The 21,498-nt window shown below is 36.2% G+C and overlaps 1 protein-coding gene across 1 annotated transcript; it reads right to left on the reverse strand.

Annotated features, from left to right (window-relative positions):
• Positions 1-19,165: 19,165 nt before the first annotated feature.
• On the reverse strand, positions 19,166-20,822 carry LOC121240876. Its single transcript, XM_041138401.1, has 2 exons — positions 20,253-20,822; positions 19,166-19,944 (listed from the first exon to the last, which is right to left on the reverse strand). Exons 1-2 carry the CDS (start codon positions 20,773-20,775, stop codon positions 19,166-19,168), a joined length of 1,302 nt encoding a protein of 433 aa, XP_040994335.1. The 5' UTR covers positions 20,776-20,822.
• Between the last annotated feature and the right edge of the window lie 676 nt (positions 20,823-21,498).

The raw sequence follows: 21,498 nt of genomic DNA on the forward strand, positions 1-21,498 counted from the left end.
GCCAGAGCGCAGGCAGCTTCCGGTATACGTATTGGGGGCCGAGCTCCAGTTTGTGGTAGATGTAATAGAGCCCACGAGGGCGAGTGTCGTCAGGGTTGGAACCAGTGCTTTGAGTGTGGTCAGACAGGACACTTTGCTCGTGAGTGCCCTAATTGGACCCAAGGAAATCAGGGTGGTCATCGCGGTGGTAGGACTAATCAGAGGCAACTAGTTCAGGCTCGGGTATATGCAGTGACTCCTGGTAGTGCTGGCGACGAGATTCCAGGGACTCAGGACGCTGGAGTTACGGCAGGTATGGGTCTAATCTTACCTTTCGTAATGGATGCCATGTGTGGTTTATTCTTGGGTTTTGGAAAGTTATGCAAGTTGTATCCATGCCCGTTGGGTGTTGGAGGTTGTGTGATTTTCTTAAGAGTGTTCTGGTTGTATTTGGTATCCTGCTCTAGAGTGATGATTGGCCCTACAAATTTCGAGGACGAAATTTTATTTTAAGGGGGGAGGATGTAACACCCCGTATTTCAGTGTATTTTTACTGAAAGATTATTTTTGATTGTTCAAAAATTTATCCTCTTATTTTAAAATTGGTTGGATTTTTAGTAAGTTTATTTCTATGATTTTAATTTGGTGAAAATTATTTTTTATGTGCTTTCCAAATATTTATTTATTGTTATGCATTTAAATTACTTTTAATATTTAAATTAATTACCGTGGGATTTAATTATTTCAATTTGACTTTACCATTACGTTTAAATTATTTTATTTAACTTGTGGTTTTAAAATCGTCTCCGTTGGATCTTTTTTGTGACCCAAGTTATGAGGATTGGACCTCATTTCTTTTCCCTCCATTTTTCTTTCCTTCCTTTTTCTTTTCTTTCTTTTCTTTTTCTTCCTTATTTTCTCTCCTCTCCCGCGCGATCTCTCTCTCTCCTCTCCTCCGCCCGTTTCCCTCGTCCCCTCCCAGCGCCGCCGTCGCGCCGCCGTGCGCGACACCGCCCAGCCGACCAGCTCCCCCTCCCTCCGGCAACCTCACCTCCCAAATCTCAGCCCCTACCTCGCCGCCGGTAGCCCACACGCCCCCCACGAAGCCGCGGGCCACCTTCACGCCAGCGCCGCCGTGAGCCGGCGGTGGCCCTCACCGCCCAGCCCGCTAGCTTCCCCAGCCGCCGGCGACCTCACCCCACCAACCTCACCTCCATCCGTGCCGCCGTTAACCACCAGTAGCTCTTCGAAGCCGCGGCACTCTTTCCGCCGTTGCGCCGCCGTCGCACCGCCATTGGCCACCATCTTCCTACCACTTCATCCCCGACCTCTTGGCAACCCATTGGACCCAACCCCACCTCCGATCCGTCACCGATGAAGCTCCACCAACTACATTTCCGATTTGGGCATTTTGGTCTTCTACCGCCCATTCCGCCGCCACCCACGGCAAACCACCGCCACCATTGGCTTCACCGACCTCTCTTGGCCCTACCCTACCATTTTTGGGTCTTCGTTTGTCCTCGTTGAAAAGTGGGTATCTGTGACCCACGGCCACAGTGTATTTTACACTGTGGTGTTGCTCAGAAATCACCACTTGCAACTTCGAGATCCTCCGGAAATTATTATATTGCACTGTAAGTATTTTCCTTAAAGAACTTTCGTGATTTAAATATATTTTTGCACTAACACATATTATCTGTGAATTGGTTGGTATTGCCGGACTGAGTCCGAGGAGTTTCGGGGGTCGGATGGATTGTGGACGGAGTTGTGTGTTTGTTTGCATTATGAATTGTGGTTGTTCGTTGTTGGTTATGACTTGTTCACGTACATCGCATATTGCATGCATGATCATGTTTGTAAAGAAAACTGAGTTTTCGCATGATTGCATACATGTTCATGTGTTTATTGGAAATTGGATTTTCATATGAGTAAAAGGAAAAGAGACTGTAGGGATGGTGGTAAGCAGGGATGGTGGTAGAGTCCCGCCTGTGATTCCCGCCTACGGTGCACGCGATAGGGATGGTGGTAAGCAGGGATGGTGGTTGTGTCCCGCCTGTGATTCCCGCCTACGGTGCACGCGGTAGGGATGGTGGTAAGCAGGGACGGTGGTAGAGTCCCGCCTGCGATTCCCGCCTACAGTGTCCGATAAATGGATTGTTTGTGTGAATCATTTTATGAGAAAATGTTTTACGGTTATTTTGGGCCAAAATGGGATTTTTGGCGTGTGTTGGAAATAATCATTTTCTGGGAAAAAATGATATTTTATGGCTAAATGTATTTTGCTATATTGTTGGTTGCATTAATATATTTTTATCCCGAGAGTTGTTTGGTTTATACTTACCCGTGGTACCATTTTATGGTATCGCAGATTTTGATGCAGATGATGATGACGAGCCTTAGCTTGGCTCCGTTGGAGGAGTGATCTGGGATTGCTCCTGTTTAGTGAGTTATGTGTTTTTATCAATTTATGTATTTACCTTTTGTATTATATTTGGGATGACTGTATATTTATTTTTTTTAAGATAAATTGTGTTAAATATTTGTATTTAAATTCTGGTACTTATTTGACTATCCGCTGCGTTATTTTATTTGTACACTGTTGCATGTACACACACTGGCACTTCGTTGGGATGTGTGACCGTGTTGTCACCATCCTGACGTCACGATTCCCTTATTTTTTTGTACGTGGGAGTCGGGGCGTCACAAGATGATGGTAAATTTGACTTGTTGACTTGGTGGAAGGTTAATTCCATTAGATATTACGTGCTTTAAAAAGTGGTGCAGGTTGTTCTTGCAATTCTGGTATCTACAGTGGTCTCTGAGTCGGCTTTTAGCATAGTAGGTCGAGTACTTGATCATTTCCGCAGTAGCTTATCTCTACTTATGGTAGAAGCCTTTATTTGTGCACAAAATTGATTTCGTTCTTCTTCTGTCCCGATTAGCATTTGCAGTTTAATGGATGATGTTGAGGATTTTGAGAACTTTGATACAGGTATGTAACCTCATTCACCCTTTTTTTTTTTACTGTCTCTATATTGTATATCATATTTTGAAATTGTTTTAGTCATTATGTTTTTTTTTTTTTTTCCCTTTTGTGTAGAGCTCATGGAAGAAGTTGAGAGTTCTTCAAAACTTATTTCTTCGGTTGGAGATGATTAAGGAAGGTCATATTTTTACACTTCTTTCCTCAAGTTTTTTTTTTTCATTTAATGTAATTAATAAATTTTAATTGAAATTAACTATTTGATTTATTTTAATTCAATTGCAAGGTTTGTTTGAATGGACTATTAAAGTTGGTAGCTTAGTGCATAACTCTTTGTTTCGGAGTGGTTGTATTTTTCTTATTTTCTAAACAATTAATACTGATACTATCTTTTTATTTTGTAATATGGACACTTGAGGAGACTGTTACTATTTTATTTTTAATTTTATTTTGTAACATGGACTTTTGTGGTAGCCACTAGCTTTTAATATAGAATAGTAAATTTCAAATTTATAATATGGAATTCCAGACTTGTTTTATTCTTTAGCTGATTTTATTTTATAGCTGATTTTTTTATTGCAAATTTTCATTTTCTGTTTTTATAGTAGTTGTTTTATAGCAGATTTTTTTTTTATAGCAGATTTTTTTTTTATAGCAGATTTTTTTATACAACAGATTTTTTTATAGCAGTTTTTCTATAACAGATTTTTTATGACCCATTGGCACTTGATTAAAACTGGACAACGGGACTGGAACCGGTAAAACCGGAACTACTGATTTAGGAGGGTAATTGGTGCGGTATCAATTCTTGAAAATGCAAACCATTGTATACTGGTTCAGTTCCAAAATTTGTCCAAAAACAGATCGAACCAGACTGGTTACACCCCTACATGTCATAAAGGAGATTGTTCTAAAAAATATCAATGAAGTCAATCTTGGCAGATTGAGGAGTTGGAACAATACCTAACTTCTCATCGTCACACTTAATAATATTAAAATCGCCTACTATAACCCAAGGGATAGTCGAGGGGCACATATTAGTAAGAGAATCCGAAAGAGATCTACTAAGCAAATAATTACATTTAGCAAACACAATAGAAAATTAGTGGTTAAACCACACAAATTGGTAGAGAAGTGAAATATTGTTCAAAAGAATGAAGGATAGTAATAAAAATATCAGATTTAGCACAAACCCAAATTTTCTCCCATTTATCTTCATTGGAAAAAACACGAGGGAGACCATGTTTTTTACCAACAGCAACAACTTTAACAAAGGGGACCATAGGCTTAAGCAAATCAATTAAAGACAACTTATGAGTATAGATCAAATGTTTCAAATGAAGCATAGTACCATGATTGGCTATGCCTCGTACATTCCAGATAAGAATAGACTTCATTAAGATATTTGAGTTTTTTTGTTAGGGACAATACGTGTTACGCGTGTTTCGTGTTTACCTTTCTTTTTGGAAGCATTCACCATGACTTCTAAATTCGACAAATGTGCTTTTAAGGATTGTGGATCTTCTTCAATAATAGCTATACTAGAGTCTAGATTAAGATCATTAGCAAGCATAGCAAAGGATTTAAAGATGGGTATCTCCTCAATAGGCTCATTTCCATCAGAGCTTTGGTTGGTAGCATATGTAGGGTCCTGGTTTTCAAGAGATTTTTCAGGCCTTGCATTCAATAGAGGTAAAGAGGGATTTGACCTCGAATTTGCCTCGACAGTGTGTTCTACATGGTGATCAATTTAGGGCTTTAAACCATGCTGGTTCTCAAGAATATTATCGTTATTGGAACTAGGTTGGGCGTTTTGGGGGATTAAAATAGAGCAAGGCTCTGGTTGTTTAGTCTCAGGAATGGCCTTTGGTTTATGCTTGGAGATCCATGTCTTTTCAGTGATAGGTGAATGAGCATCAACAACTAAATTCTGTTTGGGTTCCTTGCCCGACCACTTCCTACAGTCTGAACAACATGCCCTGGAAGTCGACAATAGCTACAAAAACATGGGAACCTTTCGTACTCAATTTTTTGCCAAAAGCCATCGTCACCAATACCCATCCAAATCACAAAGAGGTCCATTTCAATGTACACTCGGGCAAATGAGGGCGAGTATGTGTAAGTGTAGGTAAATCTGCAAACAAAAACTTTCTTAGGGGTTGAACCAAAGCTTTAAAATATGAATTGACAAAGAAATTCAAGGGGAGCAAGGGGAATCTTACCCACACCGGCGCAATCGGAGAATCCTCTTTGGGAGAGAAATCTCTAGTCCACTTGAAGGGCCTGAACATGGCGCCTTCCATGATGTGAGAGTCCCTGGTCTAGGCTTTGGCCAAGTCTTCTGCAGATTGAAGTTTAATCAATACATGACGTGAATCGATCAGCCTCACGATGGGGGGATGTTGAAGATTCCATTTTGAAGTGATATAATTTTGTATGGCGTCCATTTACGGGCATCCCTTTGAAAATTTTGCAACTACTGCGAATTGGAGAGGGGCCTCTGATCACTGAACCTCCAGAGTAGTGAAATGGACCACCGGCTTCTCAGTTTTGCTTTGTGGTTGTTTGATTGGCATAGATATGTCTGCAATTGGGATCGAGGACAGCTCTAGCCGGTTAGTACCTCGGCAATGGTAGCATAGGACTTAGGTAGAGCATCTGGCTTATCTTTCAAATTTGGGGAGACGGTGTTATGGATTGATGGAGATGGATTCTCCATGGCCGAAGCCAAAAGAAAATTGTTTGTCGAAAATAGAACCAGAAAAAGCAAAGAAATCAGACTGTTGCAGGTATTTTGTAGCAGAGAGACAGAGGAGAGATGAAGAAGGTGAGGTGGAGTCACATGAGAGCCCTAGCCTCCAACGAGAAAAAGGTTATTTTCGATATCCATCCAAGATCTCAGCCTGTGCTTCCATGCATGCTTTAAACCCAATATTCATTGTTCATGGAAAACAAATTCTCAAAGAAAGATTGTGTTTCTTTAACCTTGGGATAATGCTTCCAAGCTCAAAGTCCCATTTGCATTTCATCTTCAATGGAATTTCACTGATCTTATCCATGCTTTCATTGAGCATGTACTAATTAATGTACCCTATACTATTATTTTTTAGCCTAACCTTTGCATTTTTTTTATTCTTTTGTAGGCTGCTTCTTTTATAACTTGTCTTTTATCTTTCTTACTATGATGCAAGTAGAATGCATAATGACATAACTTATCATAATCATAAATGAAAGCTTATCATGATTCATGTAAAACATAGAATAACATAAACATTGAAACTCACTTTCATCATATCATGACTTGGAACTTAAAAATGAGCTTTCAATAAAGAACCATACATAAATAATACTTTAGAAAAACATCATTTACCATACATGTAAGGGTATACTCACATAGTTACCTCTTTGCTTCTATTGATAACAAACGTGTCAATAATCACCTACTTGAAGTTGCTAGAAAAGCGTTGGACTTAATAGGATGAGACTGTTCTTATTTTTCAAACCTTGAAATTGCAGCATTTATCTAGGGCTAGGGATTGGTTCCAAATTATCACGAATTTTAAAGCAAAAAATATAATGGGTTTCATCTAGAATATATTTGGCCTTATCCATTTATATCTAGGCCGAATGGGCCGAATATACTCTGTTTTGAATCTAGGTCCATAATTTCATATCCATTCTTATCTCCTCAATACTAGATCCTCACGCAAATCATTCATCACAAATATTCATTTTTCTTGTAGCTAGCATAAATTAGAACAACTAATTTACAGTGGAAATATCTTTATAGTTTCCATATTACTAGGCCAAAAACCTTCACTTTTGTATTGACAGACCAATATCCATTTTTACAAGTTGTGTAAATAGGAATATTGAGCTTGAGATTTTTAATATGTATGGTTTGCTTGGTACTTTGCATAGGAACGAGCTGTGTACTTAAGATTGACTTCATGTACTTAGGAGTTAGTTGCGAGTATGCTTCCTTAATGTGTTTACCTCAGGTCTGGGCAGCATTATCATTTCTTTTCATTGATATATATTTCTTTAGAATCGACGGGAGTGCAACATATATAGTCACGAAGAAACGGGGCAGCATTATCATTTTTGCCCAAATTGCCGTTTAAACTCTGTTTTTTGTTTTTTGTTTTTTTTGTTTTTATTCCTATAGCAGGGTTTGTTGAAACTTTTCTACCATGACTTTCATATCATTTTAACATATGATTTTCTGCCACTTCCATATATTGATCTTGTCTTTATGTTTTGTTGAAGCTGTTTTAGTACTGGTTTTTAGAACACATGTTGGGGCCACTTTTATATCTCTTTTACATATTTTATTCTATATTCGACTTTTGAGTGCTTTTTTTACTCTATATCCCAACTTCTTCCAAATGTCTTTAAGTTCTAATTAGGACCAATTAACAATTCCCAATGTACAAAGACAACATGATATTTAGTATTGAAAAAATAGTACATATTATTCAATTCAAAAGTTGAATAAACCCCATGAAATGATATAAAATTAAAAATTAAAAATATGATCATTAGATAAAAGAAAACGTTTAATTGCAAGTCAATATATATTCTAACATATCAAAACACACCAATGATCATGTGGAGGATGCAGAGATATGTCTAATAGATAGTGTTTTGCCTTTTTTTATAATTAAAAAGGGTTCCACATTAAGTGGTGTGTCGACGCGCACCATGCTTATAAATAACTCTAAACAAAAATGATGTTAGATAAAAATGATTGTTAGATATAAAAGATAGTTAGATAAAAGTGATCTTTTGATCAAAATTACCGTTAGAAAAATATGATCGTTAGATAAAAATTACCTTGAGATAAAAATATAGTTAGATAAAATAACAAATATGACCGTTAGATTTAAAAAATAAGACTGTTGAATACACTACAACATATTTATTTTTTAGTGACGGTTGAAAAATTGTGACAGTCCCAAACCGTCACTAAAAAGTATTTTCTGTGACGATTTTTTTAGTATAAGTCCATACATGCATGCAAAAATGATTGTATTTTGTTCTGGAATGAGAACAAGGAAGCATGTCCTGTATGCAAAGAGTCGAGGTGGAAGGGTAAGAAAAACGTGCCGGTTAAGGTGTTGCGGTATTTTCCCTTAAGACCTAGGTTGCAAAGATTATATATGTGTAATAAAACAACTCACGAAATGAGGTGGCACAAGGAGAAAAGAGTTAAGGATGACGCAAATATGAGGCACCCAGCTGACTCACTTGCGCGGTAATCTTTCAATAATCAATACCTAGAGTTTGGGGTAAAAGCTCGGAACATGCGCCTGAGACTCACAACCGATGGATTCAACTTTTTTGGAAATATGAGTACAAGTTATAGCACTTGATCCATAGTGTTGATTCTGTACAATCTTCTACCATAGAGGTGCTTGAAGGTGCCCAACTTTTTGTTAACTTTACTTATCCCCAGCATGAGATCACCTGAGAATGACATTGACGTATTCATGCAGCCGTTGATTGAAGAGTTAAAAGAGTTATGGAAAACAGGCTTCAGAACTTATGATACATCCACGTAGAAATCTTTTCAGATGCATGCTATAGTAATGTGGACGATAAATGACTTTTTGGCATATGGGAATCTTTCTGGCTGGAGTATGAAAAGGAAGTTAGCATGTCCGACGTGTGATAAAGAAACTGCTAGTGAGTGGTTAAAATATTCTCAGAAGTTGTGTTTCATGGGTCATCGACGTTAACTACCAGCAAGTCATACATGGAGAAGGGGATGTGCTATGTTTGATGGGATAGTAGAGGACATAATTGCACCAAATGAGTTGTCAAGGGAAGAGATAGTGGAACAACTAGTACATATTAGAGCGAATAATTTTGGCAAAGATTGGGAAAAGAACAAGAGAAAACGAGGCGCAACAAAATTAAATTGGACAAAGTGTAGTATTTTTTTTTTACTTGCCATATTGGTCGTCCTACATGTTGTGACATAGTTTGGAAGTAATGCACATAGAGAAGAATATCTGTGATAATATACTGGGTACATTGATGAGCATTAACAAAAAGAGGAAAGACACGATTAAGACGAGAAAAGATCTTGAGAGAATGAGAAGTAAACATAATCTACATTTGCGGGTGGAAGGCAATAGGGTGGTCATGCCTTATGCAGGTTTTACGATGACGAGGGAGGAGATGATGGACTTTCGCAAATGGTTGCAAGGTATGAAGTTGTCGAATGGTTATGCTTCAAATATTAGTAGATGCGTGAGCCTTGATGACTAGAAAATCAAGAGATTGACTGTCATGTATTTTTACAGAAATTATTACCTGTGGGAATTCATGGGAAGCTAACATCTAATATACGTGTCGCCATATCTGAACTATGTATGGTTTTTAAGGATTTGTGCGCTTGGATAGTAAATCAAGATGTGTTGCGGAAACTAAAAGAAGACATTGCAACTATACTATGTAAATTCAAACAGATCTTTCCACCATCATTTTTTGATGTCATGGTCCATTTAGCAATACATTTACCATGAGAAGTACTGTTGGGTAGACCAGTGCAGTTCCGTTAGATGTATCCAGTTGAAAGATATTTGGGTTAACTGAAGCGCACTGTTGGAAATAAAGCCAGAGCTGAGGGTTCAATAGCATAGGCCTATATACACGATCCATAGTTAACATTTTGCTCTCTATATCTTTGTGGTATTGAGACACGGTTTAATCGTCAAGAGTGAAATGCTGATCTTGCTGCTTCACCTCCTCGTGAGCTATCAATGTTTTTCCAAAATGTATGACCCTTAGGTACACAAACGGGTTACGATTTAATTGATGGAGAGTTGGATAAAGTTCGGTGGTATTTGCTAAATAATTGCTGGGAGATTGATGACTATCTCAGGTATGTCGTTGCATACTTCAAATTATTCTTGTTTTCTTGAAGTTTAACTATAATTGGCTGTACTCAAAATATACTTCTTTTGCACTTATATATAACAGCGAGCATATGGAAAAACTTAGGACGGAAGGCGTAGAGAATATTGAGGCAGGACAAGAGGAAGAATTTTCCAGATGATTTGAAGAATATGTATGAACTAAAATTTTATATATGTTACATTTTGAAACTTTTAACTCTGGGTAACTTTTAAATAGATATATACTTTTCAATTGTTAGATCTTGGAACAGCATGCTCGTGATCCCGAATCAATTTATTCTGAATTGTATGCATTGGCTCGTGGTCCCTCAAATAGAACACTTTGATACACTGCATGCACAATTCAAGGTTATAGATTCCATACTCTGGACCATGAACGTAATAGAAAGACTCAAAACTCCAGTATGTTGGTCGAGGGGAGTCATGGAACATATGATATTAACTATTATGATGTCATACGTGATATTATCGGATTGAAATATATGGGTGAGTCTGTAACATATGTCTTTAAATGTGATTGGTGGGATCTAGGCGGTGGTCGGGTTTCGATACATAGGGATAATCACTTTACGAGTGTTAATATTGCATCTAAATGGTACGAAGATGATCCATTCGTATTGGTTTGTCAAACTACCCAAGTCTATTACTTGATTGATCCAATGAAAAACACTGATGAAGATAGTGAAGAGATAACTTGGCTTATCGTATAAAAATTTATCCCTCGAAATATATATGAAGCAGGAACGAGTGCAGATTACGAAAATAGTGGAGATGAAGTGATGAGAACAAAGTGGACTTAGACTTAAAGATCTTTTGCAAGTTCAAGATAGGCCAATTACAAAATCAAGAGGTAAGAAAATCAAGTAAGCAATGCAAGAATTGGTACAATCCACTTGGGACAAGTCTAGCAAGAGCCGAATATTCGATATGAGCTTGAGAGAAGGAAATCCAATGATCATATGCATGATACAAGCTATGGAACAGTGCAACATAAATTAAGGCCTATTATTATGATTATGTGATTGAACGCCATGTACTTGTTTATTTCATTAAAGGGGCTTATTTTATTAGTTATAGGAATTAGTCTAAAATAATTACATTTGAGGATGCTTGACCCACATATGTCTTATTTCTTATGAACTAGGTTTTTTGGGAAAGCCTTGTATTTTGGCCAAGGATTTACTTAGAAAGTTACTTTTTAGGAACTAGGGTTTAAAGAGATACTGTAGCTGCAGTACTATAGCTATGACACTATTCACTCATTGGCATTTTTGGAAGATGGGGATTTATTTTGGCTAGGGTTTGATTAGGTTTTGCTTTAAATACTCTTTGTTGCCTCATGTTAAGAAGTTTATGAAATTTGATAAATTTATTCATAGTGAGTTAAGTTTTACTCCTCTTGTTCTTGATTGAACTTTTGAACTTATCAAAGGTAAATCACAACTTTTGGGGCGTTCCTCCTTGTAATCTAGGTTCTTGAGACAGGTTTTTCAATGGACCTAGATTTTAATATAATCTAGATTCTTGAAACGAGTTCACATCAGGTCTAGATTCTCTATCCATTGACCTGATTTTGGCTTTCTTGGGTAAGTTTTCAAATTAATTAGAGGATCAAAGGATTCCATTCATGCGGGTTCATATCATTTGGTTTTCAGAGCAAGGTTTCCAATTAATTCCGATTCTATCTTTTAATTTCTTGCATTCTTAAATTTAATTTTAGAGTTATATTGTTCTAGGGTTGTAAAAAAAATGCAGAAACAAAAAGTAAGCTCTCAAAATTCTTAAGATTTTAGATTTGCCTGAAATTTGCATCACCTAGGGTTTCAAAATTCTAGGGTCTAATGCATCTCTAAGTTTGTCAATTGCTTTGAGTGCCGTTCCATTGGATTCTCTTTTATTTCGTTGCCAATTTTTATGTGCTCGAATCAATTGCTTGATTTTCACAATTGAGAATTGCTGTTTGTAATTGAATTCGAGAAGAAAAATGAAAAGAAAATAAAAGAAAGGAAAGGAAAGGAAAGTAAAAGAAAAAAAAAAAACTCAAAAAAAAAGAAGAAGAAGAAGAAGAAGAAGAAGAAATGAAAAAGTAGCATATTCAAAGGTTGTTACATAGTTACAATAAAGAGAAACAAAAATATTTGTTTATTGAGCTTTTTCATCAAAGAGGCTGAATACATCTTTCTAGTTAGTATCTTATTTTATAATTACTCTTTCCCTCGTATAAATTTCTTGAGTCTCATGTCATTTTATTCATTCCTTGTTTCTTATTTTTTAGATCTATACTACTAGTTGAAATAATACAAGATTGTATTGTCTTGATTTAGTTCAACTAGTTCTTAAAGAACTTGAGTAGAAAAACTATTAAGATAAAAGAATAAGAGGAGTAAAACTCAACTCACAATGAATAAATTCATCAAATTTCATAAATTTCTTAACATGAGGCAACAAAGAGTATTTAAAGTAAAATCTAATCAAACCCTAGCCAAAATAAAACCCCATCTTTCAAAAATGCTCCTGAGTGAATAGTGTCACGGCTACAGTACCCGCAGCTACAGTACATCTTTAAACTCTAGTTACTAAAAAGTAACTTTCCAAATAAAGCATTGGCCAAAATACAAGGCCTCCCAAAAATCCTAATTCTTAAGAAATAAGATATATCTAGGCCAAGTATCCTCAAACCCAATTATTCTAGACTAATTATTATAACTAATAAAATAAGCTCCTTTAATGAAATAAACAAGTCTATGGTCTTCAATCACATAATCATAATAATAGGCCCTAATTTATGTTACACTGTTCCATAGCTTGTATCATGCGGAAGATCACTGGATCTCCTTCTCTCAAGCCCATATCAAATATTCTGCTCTTGCTATACTCGTCCCATGTGGATTGTACCAATTCTTGCATTACTTTCTTGATTTTCTTAGCTCTTGATCTTGTAATTAACCTATCTGGAACTTGCAAATGATCTTTAAGTTTAGGTCCACTTTGGTTCTCATCATGAAGATGACACTCTAATTGTAGAAGCATACCAAGAAGATGGAGAGGGTATTAACTTCTTTGTTGATCTTGGTGCACTCGAGTTGATCTCCTTGTGTAGAGATGATGTCCCACCTATCCATCTCGACCTGTTCGTATTAAATAATCATTCAATTCAATTAAGTGAGGAGGAAGAAAAAGAAGAAGAGTGAGAAGATGAAGATGAATCACAATCTGAGCAGGAGGTAGATAAGGAGGACAAAGAAGAGATTGATGATGATGATGAAGATGTTATTGAGGAAGATTCTGAAACGAGCATAGAAAATATATCCGAAGATGAAGAATAAAAGTACTAAATATTTTATTCATATAGGTGATTATAAAATATTATACTTTTCATAATTTATTATAATTAATTTTCTTTGATATAATTAATCATTTTCAAGGATGCCGCCAAAACGATAACAAAGAAATGTGCATCCGCCAAGTCCAAGTCTCGAACCCATTGAAGACTCCCCACTCAAGGAATCTGCTCCTGAAGATCAAGTTAACACGTAAGAGAACAACAGCCAGTCGACACCTACCAGTAAGAAAATATTGTCGCTGATAATTAATTATATAGTTAATACTTTTGTTTCAATAACTATATAACTATAATTATACTATTATCATATAGTTGATGCATTTGCACGTCGTGGTCGTGGCTTTACACGTGGCATCTCTCTTTAGAAAAATAGAAGGTACAGAAAACTCAAAATCAGCATTCCTGATAATTTCACTGGAGGAGTGGATGATAGTGCAGCAGTGCTTTCCTCCTATATTGGCACAATAGTTTGAGCTTATACTCCATTTTATGTGCGCTCATGGCGAGATGTTCCGAATGAGATTAAGGAGTACATTCGAAGTTGTGTACAGGTGAGTTTACTTTGAGAGTACCTTTTTTTCCCCTGTATTAGTATATCATATTTTTTACCTGATTCACTTATTAGGATAAATTCAACTTCAACTTTGGCCGTAGTGAGGATTTAAGAACCGTGAATGAGTTGATAGTTATACTATTCCGACGTCACAAAGGACAATGTCATGACCACTTCAAGAAGTTTTAGATGTTGGAAGAGGCTGCGCAATCCTCTTTCCAGCAAATGAAGTTAGATAATTGGAGAAAGTGTTGTGATCTTTTCACATCTCCAGATTATTAGGTATTTTACATTTATATTTTTTAATTATTTATTTTCATATTCGTTCTATATATTATATGCATAAATATTACAATTAACATTCTTCGTTAATTTTGTAGTACTTGAGTACTACAAATGCACAGATTGATCCGCTTTGATTGTCCACTATCGTGCCGGTTCAAAGTCATTCCACTGTCTTGCTGAAAAATAGTAATTAAAAAATTATAGAATTAATTTATTTTTCTAATGTTCTTTTATTTAAGTACTAACATTATCTTGTTAAAATTGCTAATGTCGCTTTATTAGAAACGTGATTATCCTTAAAACTTTTCCCTCATTCATGTCTATGCTGCTGCTTACACTAATGAAAGTAGTGAGTGGATGGATCTTGTCACTGCAGATAATTATGTAAGCAGTGTTAATTTTGTTAAATAAATTATCCAACATGTGAATAATGTATTTTTTATTTCTATTTCTTTTAATGTGTTATTTATTAACGATCATTTCCTTTCAAATTGTAGGAAAAAATGATGGAGATGCAGTCAGCTTTTGGGAAATCCTCTTTTAGTGACATAGACATATTCAGGCAAGTGCTCGGGCTGCAGTCTAGTATGGCAAGAGGTTTGGGACGATCTTTCGAGTATAGATGTTCATACTTCTCAACCTCATCGACTTTACAAATTAATAATCTTACCAAAAATTTAGAAGCTGCACAACATCATAATGAGTATATGAGGTCGAGACAACAAGAGTTAGAGTCTCTCTTAGAATGATAGTCTCATTTACAGATGCATTTGCAGGACCGACAGAAAGACTGGGAGGAAAGAATACGCAGTGAAGTCCAAAAGCTAGTGCAGCAGGAGATGATGGTGCAAATAGAGCGTGTTATGTCGTTGCAACAGAATCACGGTAGGCGAGAAAAAAGAAGAAATAAATTTTATCAGGATATATAACTAATTTTAATATCTAATTTTGAAATTTTATAAGACATTGTTAGTTGTTAATTGATGGTGTGTAATATGATACAATTGGTATATTTTTAAATTTTATGAAATTAGTATTTTTGATCTGTACGTTCAAATGTAAATTAAAAACGTTCAAACATTGGTTCACATTCAAACCGACGTTTGAACATGAATACAAATAATAATATAGTAATATTCTAACGTAGGCCTCAATGTTCGAACGTTCAAATGATTAAACGATTAATGTTTGAACAAACCTCCGAATGTACCACTTGCATTCAAACGCTTCTTCGTTTACATTCGAAATAATGTATGAACGTTAAATCCATTACGTTTGAACATTGGTCTGTTAACGTTCGAAAGGAAATTCAAACGTTTATTATAATTAATGTTCGGACGCATAAACGTTCGAACGTAAATATGATACGTTCGAATATGAATCAATGAATGTCAACTTCGATCATTCAAATGCCAATTGGTCAGGTTGTCGTTCAAATGTTCAATTGGACATATGAACGTTACTTTCTGTGACAGATCTCAACCGTCACAAAAAAAAAGAGAACGTTTGAACGTTAAACCAAACAGAACACCTCCAACCGTCACTAAAAATATGGTTCAACAGTAAACCGCCACTAATTGTTTTTTGTGACGCACATTAGGTGATGGTCGTAGTGACGGTTTCAAACCATCACCAAATATCTTTAATAACGTTTTGGTAATTTTTTGTGACGGTTTTCTCTGTCACAAAAGGAAAATTGTGTTGTAGTGATATGTAAAATAAAGAAATAACAAAAGAATATTAAAAGATATTATTTTAATAATTTAGCCAAACTTATAGATACTCCAATGTGTGATGCAAAGAAACTAGATAGTTGAATAACCAAGATGCCATCATTTGGTTAAATTTAGCTAGGAAAGTAGACAATCCAATGTGCTCTTAGAGCAGTGGCATCAGTACAGCGGTCTGATTAAGCAAGCCAAAAGATGACTAATTTCACCTGGCCAACATGTGTCTACATTGGAGTACTAGGCATAGAATAGGTATTAGTGTCAAAAGAATTAAAATTTAATGTAATTGTGTATCGTGTGTGTGGAAGAATTAAGACTTCTCAGAATGAATATACGTTGAAAACATTAAAAAAATAGAGTTATTAGTGTCAAAAGATAATACTAAAAAATAATAAACTTGAGTTGAAACACAAAAAAACAAAAAAAAAAAAACAAAACATAAATAAAGATCTGATAAATTATTTAAAAAAAAAAAAAGAGATTTAAGAGAGAGAGAGAGAGAGAGAGAGAATGTGGCATATTTAAAGCTTTAAAAAAATAAAATTATATAAATCCATTTTAGAATTTAGAATTAAATGAATGTCATCTAGATTTGAAATTTACAAAAATATCATCCAAACACAATAAATTTACTAAAGAGAAATGCCTTACAAAATTATCATTAAAACAGTCTCAAATGAAATACATTTCGAAATTGGCCGGAATGGGCCAGAATTGACTAAAACAGGCCGAAGTTTAGAACGGAACAAAATGTGTATAATGCCCCAGACCCAAAATCATAAACGGACAAAGTTTCGCCTAAAATTTTTAGAACTTTCTCCCAGTTTACAATTATATATCAAAACTTTCAACTTTAATCGACTAAAACTAAGTCCACTCTAGAATCTTTGGCTTAGAAGCTATGACCACAAAAGAAAGAGCTTTCTACAACTTTGAAAAAGATGTGAAATGAAATGATGAGCTGTCATGTGATCAGTAAATAGCAAATTAATAGGGGTGTGCGAGTTGGCGATTTTCTTTACCATAGGAGAGTGAATAAGATCACAATAAAAAAATAATGTGAGCGGTACAATTTATCTCAAACATGTTTAGCCAAATATCATATTCCAGGCCACATGACAATAGGAAAATCATGAATATACCACAAGGTTATCATGCCACGAAGAAATCACGCTGCGAGGGGCATCAATATACCACGAAGATATCATGACATAAACACATCCTGCCATGTGGGGTATCAAACATGTCACAAAGACATTCATATCATGGGCTCAAGAATAAATAGCATGTTTACATTTAACTTCCAAAATTTAGTAAGTTACATAGCATTTCTCGAACATTGAACCATTTCAAAATTTGCACAATTCCCCCAAGCAATGCCAAAATAGCATAAAAATGTGCATAAATCCAAAATTTACACAAAATATAATACCAAAGTGCACTATTTCAAACAAAACCAGCCATTTCTTTTAACAAAAAACCATTAAAGAGACACTTACTTCGATTGCAAGTCAAAAGTAATAAGATGATATTCCTTTGCTAATGGTCACTCGGAACCTATTTCAAAACCATTACAATACGCCAACTTCAACACTAAAAATGATATCATTTAACTCCAAAATTCTACCCAATCCTTAATAACATAAATTTAGACTTGCCTACAAAGATTATCCTCACAATTGATAAATCCCAAATTTCTAGATAGCACATATCCGGCCTCTCTTCCCTTATTATCTTAACGTAAATAACGTCTAAACCCAACCATAAAATAGTGACATATACATAGATTAATTCTAGCGAATACCCACAAATAAGACTTACTAATTTAGCCTAAAGTAAGTCTAGAAACTTAGAAGGATTTCAAGACCTTTGACACGTTCAAAATGATTGATCAAAGATTCAAATCTTTCAAAGTTTTACCAACCCCGTCTTTTACACACCCACCACTAACACTTGAGTATTATATTCATTTTCAACACACTACAACAGTATAATTAAGTAAGTACATTCTCAACTATTCAAAATACCAAAATTTAGCCAATTTCCTATACGAAATTCTTTATAAGGGAGAGAATTTACTTAATGTTGTCGCCAATGGGGATAAAGCGGCTTGGAGCAGTGGCTGTGGTGGAGAGATAACGTTGCAAAAATAAGAATTGAGACGAAACAAATAAATAGAAACATAAATAGAAATAAACACATGCACAGAGAGAGAGAGAGAGAGAGAGAGAGAGACCAGAGAGACTGACAGATACACATCAAAGAGAAAAACTAGAGAAAACAGAGAGGGAAGGATGCGGAGATTGATTGTGAAAGAGGAGAGAGGTGTGTGAGAGACCAGACCCGGGGGGTTGGTTATTGGAAATTTTGAGGGTGGGGAAGGGAAAATAGAGAAAATCAGGGGGAAAGGGATTTTACAATGGGCTGATTGGGCTGGGCTTGATCTTTGGGCTTGGGTTATTACAATGTGGATGTCTAGTGTCTTGGTAATATGGTAGAACTGAAAATGTCAGCTGTTTTGACCAAACGGAACGAAATTCTAAACTTATGGCCTATGGCAACATAGCAAGTTGTTTTTCCTTCGTGCATTTTCTTTTCCTTTTTCAATTTTGTTTTTGTCAGGTGGAAAAAAGGTCTCCATCTAGCTCCCATGCTTGATTAGTTCATGAATGCTCAAAAAAGTATCTTGATTGGGACGTTACAAATGTGGCGTCTACTGTTCCATAAACGCTAGCTTTCAGGCATGGTTTGTTTTCACAATACTTATCAACTCATCTCATTTTATCTAATTATTATAGTTTTCTTAAATTCTCACATAACATCAAATAAACAATTCAATTTTTTTTTAAATCTCAAAACAAAAATAATATTAAAAATATATATACTAATAATATTTTATTCAAATTTAACTTTTATCTCAACTCATCTCATCTCATCTGTAAAAACAAACCAAACTGAAGAAGGAATTAAAAATCATTCAAATGATCTACGCTAAATTAATTAAAGAACCACCGTTGAAAAGCATGATAAAAATGCTTATTTGTAATAGGTATTTGCGACTAAAACGACGAGAATGGTACTTACATTACTACCAATTATCTATTTGGGGATTGCAATTTAATTATAATATTACTTGTCACTGCCATCTTGTAGCATTTTGAATTGGCTATATATATGTATGCAAATCTTCATTTTACAAGTCGTATTAATTCAAGAACCAACAATTAAAACAGATACATTATTAAAATGGCGAGAAATATTCCATTGCTTCAACATGAAGCTTATTTAATTTAACAAAAGAGTGCTCCTGTCCCCCAGATCTTTGCCTAGAAATCAAGAGCACTATTCAATTAGCATGAGCTTTGATTACCTTTTACAAACTACTCCACGACCATCCATACCACTTGCGCAATTCAGGTTGCCAAACTCCTCCAACTCCATAGAATTTTCTTGATCTGTTAACTCACCAGTAAACCTTGCTACAGCACAATCAGTGGAAAAGAGACTTGAGGAGGAGAATTCTTTCTGACCACCCAAAACAGGCATGAGCACCCCCATCTTCACCCTACTCACGTAGTTGCTTGCATAAGTCTGGCCTAAAACACCGTTAACTTGCCCACTCAATGAGTAAAACTTGAAACTCAAGTCAAGATGCGCGAAGCAATCCTCTTGGTTAATTCCATAATTGTGAATCTGGGAATCTTTCTCAGTTATAGGCACGACTGTTGCTTTGATCTTGAAATTCCCTTCCACCTCAATTTCTACTGAGTTTGCGTCCCGAATCCTTGTGATTGTAACACTTGGAGACGTCATGGATTGCCACCTTGAGCTTTCTTCATCACGAAGGTATATTGGTTCGCCATCGAAGCCCAGCAAAAGGCGGTCGACGGAGTCATCCCAAATAGATGTCTTTCTAGCGCCGATGAAGATCTTGTGAGTGCCGAAGAGGATTCCAAGAGACTGGACCCAGGTGAAGTCCCTCTTCATGTTTTCGTTTCTTTTTCCAATGAAATGGCCATTGATGTGGATGTTGGAGTCGGAAACTAAGCAGAAGTCGTGGTCTTTTTGACCATGGAAGTAGAATGTGATTCCATCTCCACCGACGAATCGTGGGTCTTGGCACACAGCACCGGCACCGTTGCATTCTGCTCAGATTTGCATGTGAAATCAATGGTTACAAAAATTTTATCCATGACTAGCTACAACATATGTTGATCAACGGATCTATGGAGATCAGTTGGTATGCAAAATTTTTTGAACAAAAAGCCAAATCTTATTATGTTATCAGTTGCATCAAGTTAAGAAATTATTAAGGTCGCACCAATCATTAATGCATGCTGTTTTGAAAGTATTTTCAACCAGAAAAGGTATGATTGTTAGAAGGTGTCATTCTTTAATTAGTACTCTTATAAAATCCCAAAGAACAGAAGTAGTGTAGGGATCAGAAACTCACCGCAAACTGGGCTGCAAGTGGCGCAGTTAACACCACAGTTGTCGGGGCAACCGCTAGGACAGGTAAGCTGCATACCATAGCACCGAGGGAAATCCTTGTTCATACATTTAACTGTCTTTGGTGGTGAACTTGAAGCAGGGGGAGGTGGAGGAACGGACACAGGAGGAGGAGGAGGAGAAGAAGCAGGAGGGGTTACAGTTCTGGAAGGAGGAGGAGGGGGAGGTGAACGCTTCTTTGGTGGAGGAGGAGGGGAATGCTTTTTTGATTTTGGTGGTGGTGGTGGCGGAGATGGCGGCGGCGGCGGTGGATGTTCACAGACGGGTTCGCAAGTTCGACAATTCATGACACAAGTGCGAGGGCAGGTTGTAGGGCAAAGCTTCTGTACTTTGTAACAAGCAGGGTAATTAATCTTGTCTTTGCACCTAACTTTCTTCTGCTTATGAGGTCCTGCCTCTGCCACCATTGCTGTGAACAGGAGGAGAAAACACACAGTACTCAAGCGGGCAATGGCTTGAGCGGCCATAATTCTGGTGCTGAAAGAATATGTATGGTTTAAGGATTAATGCTATATATCTGGGTCGATCTGGATTGAGAATCCTATGCTACATGCACCTCATTTTATAGAGGTTTTGAAAGGAATAGGATTAATTGTTAAGCTAATTGTGTGCCCTAGAATCTAGCACGAGCTTTCATGCTAGCTTGTTTGTTCTGTACGAAGAGTGCTCTTTACTTGAAACTTTGAGAGATGAATCCAGTCGGTGTTAATAATTTTCCCTATTGACCTCCCACATGCCCCTTCAAAAACGGCTCAAGTCAACCTCCAGCTTTTCATAACTTGTGCATGATAAAAAAATGGTCCTATCATCAACTTAAACATGAAGGCTTTGCATGATATATGTGAATAAAAAAATGATAAAAAATAACTCCAAGTTCCATTCATTTTAGATGGGAATAAAAGTGCTGCCATGCATTAATAATATTGTTATCCATCCTCCTTCAAACAGCTTGATTAGATCTAAGCAGTTCGAGATCTAAACATGACGTACCTTGACATGATACGTATATCAGATTATAAAATTATTTTTATCGTAAAATAAATATAACGAATCACATAAAATCACGCCAACTTGTGAGCTTACTTATATATAATTTCTTTTTGTTTATAGGATTGTGAATGGCAATCCTACCCAAAATCTAATCCTTTGATCTCTAGTACTAAAAATATCCCATATTTATGCCGAGAAGG

The sequence above is a fragment of the Juglans microcarpa x Juglans regia genome, chromosome 7S, assembly GCF_004785595.1.
Source record: "Juglans microcarpa x Juglans regia isolate MS1-56 chromosome 7S, Jm3101_v1.0, whole genome shotgun sequence".
Taxonomy (NCBI): domain Eukaryota; kingdom Viridiplantae; phylum Streptophyta; class Magnoliopsida; order Fagales; family Juglandaceae; genus Juglans; species Juglans microcarpa x Juglans regia.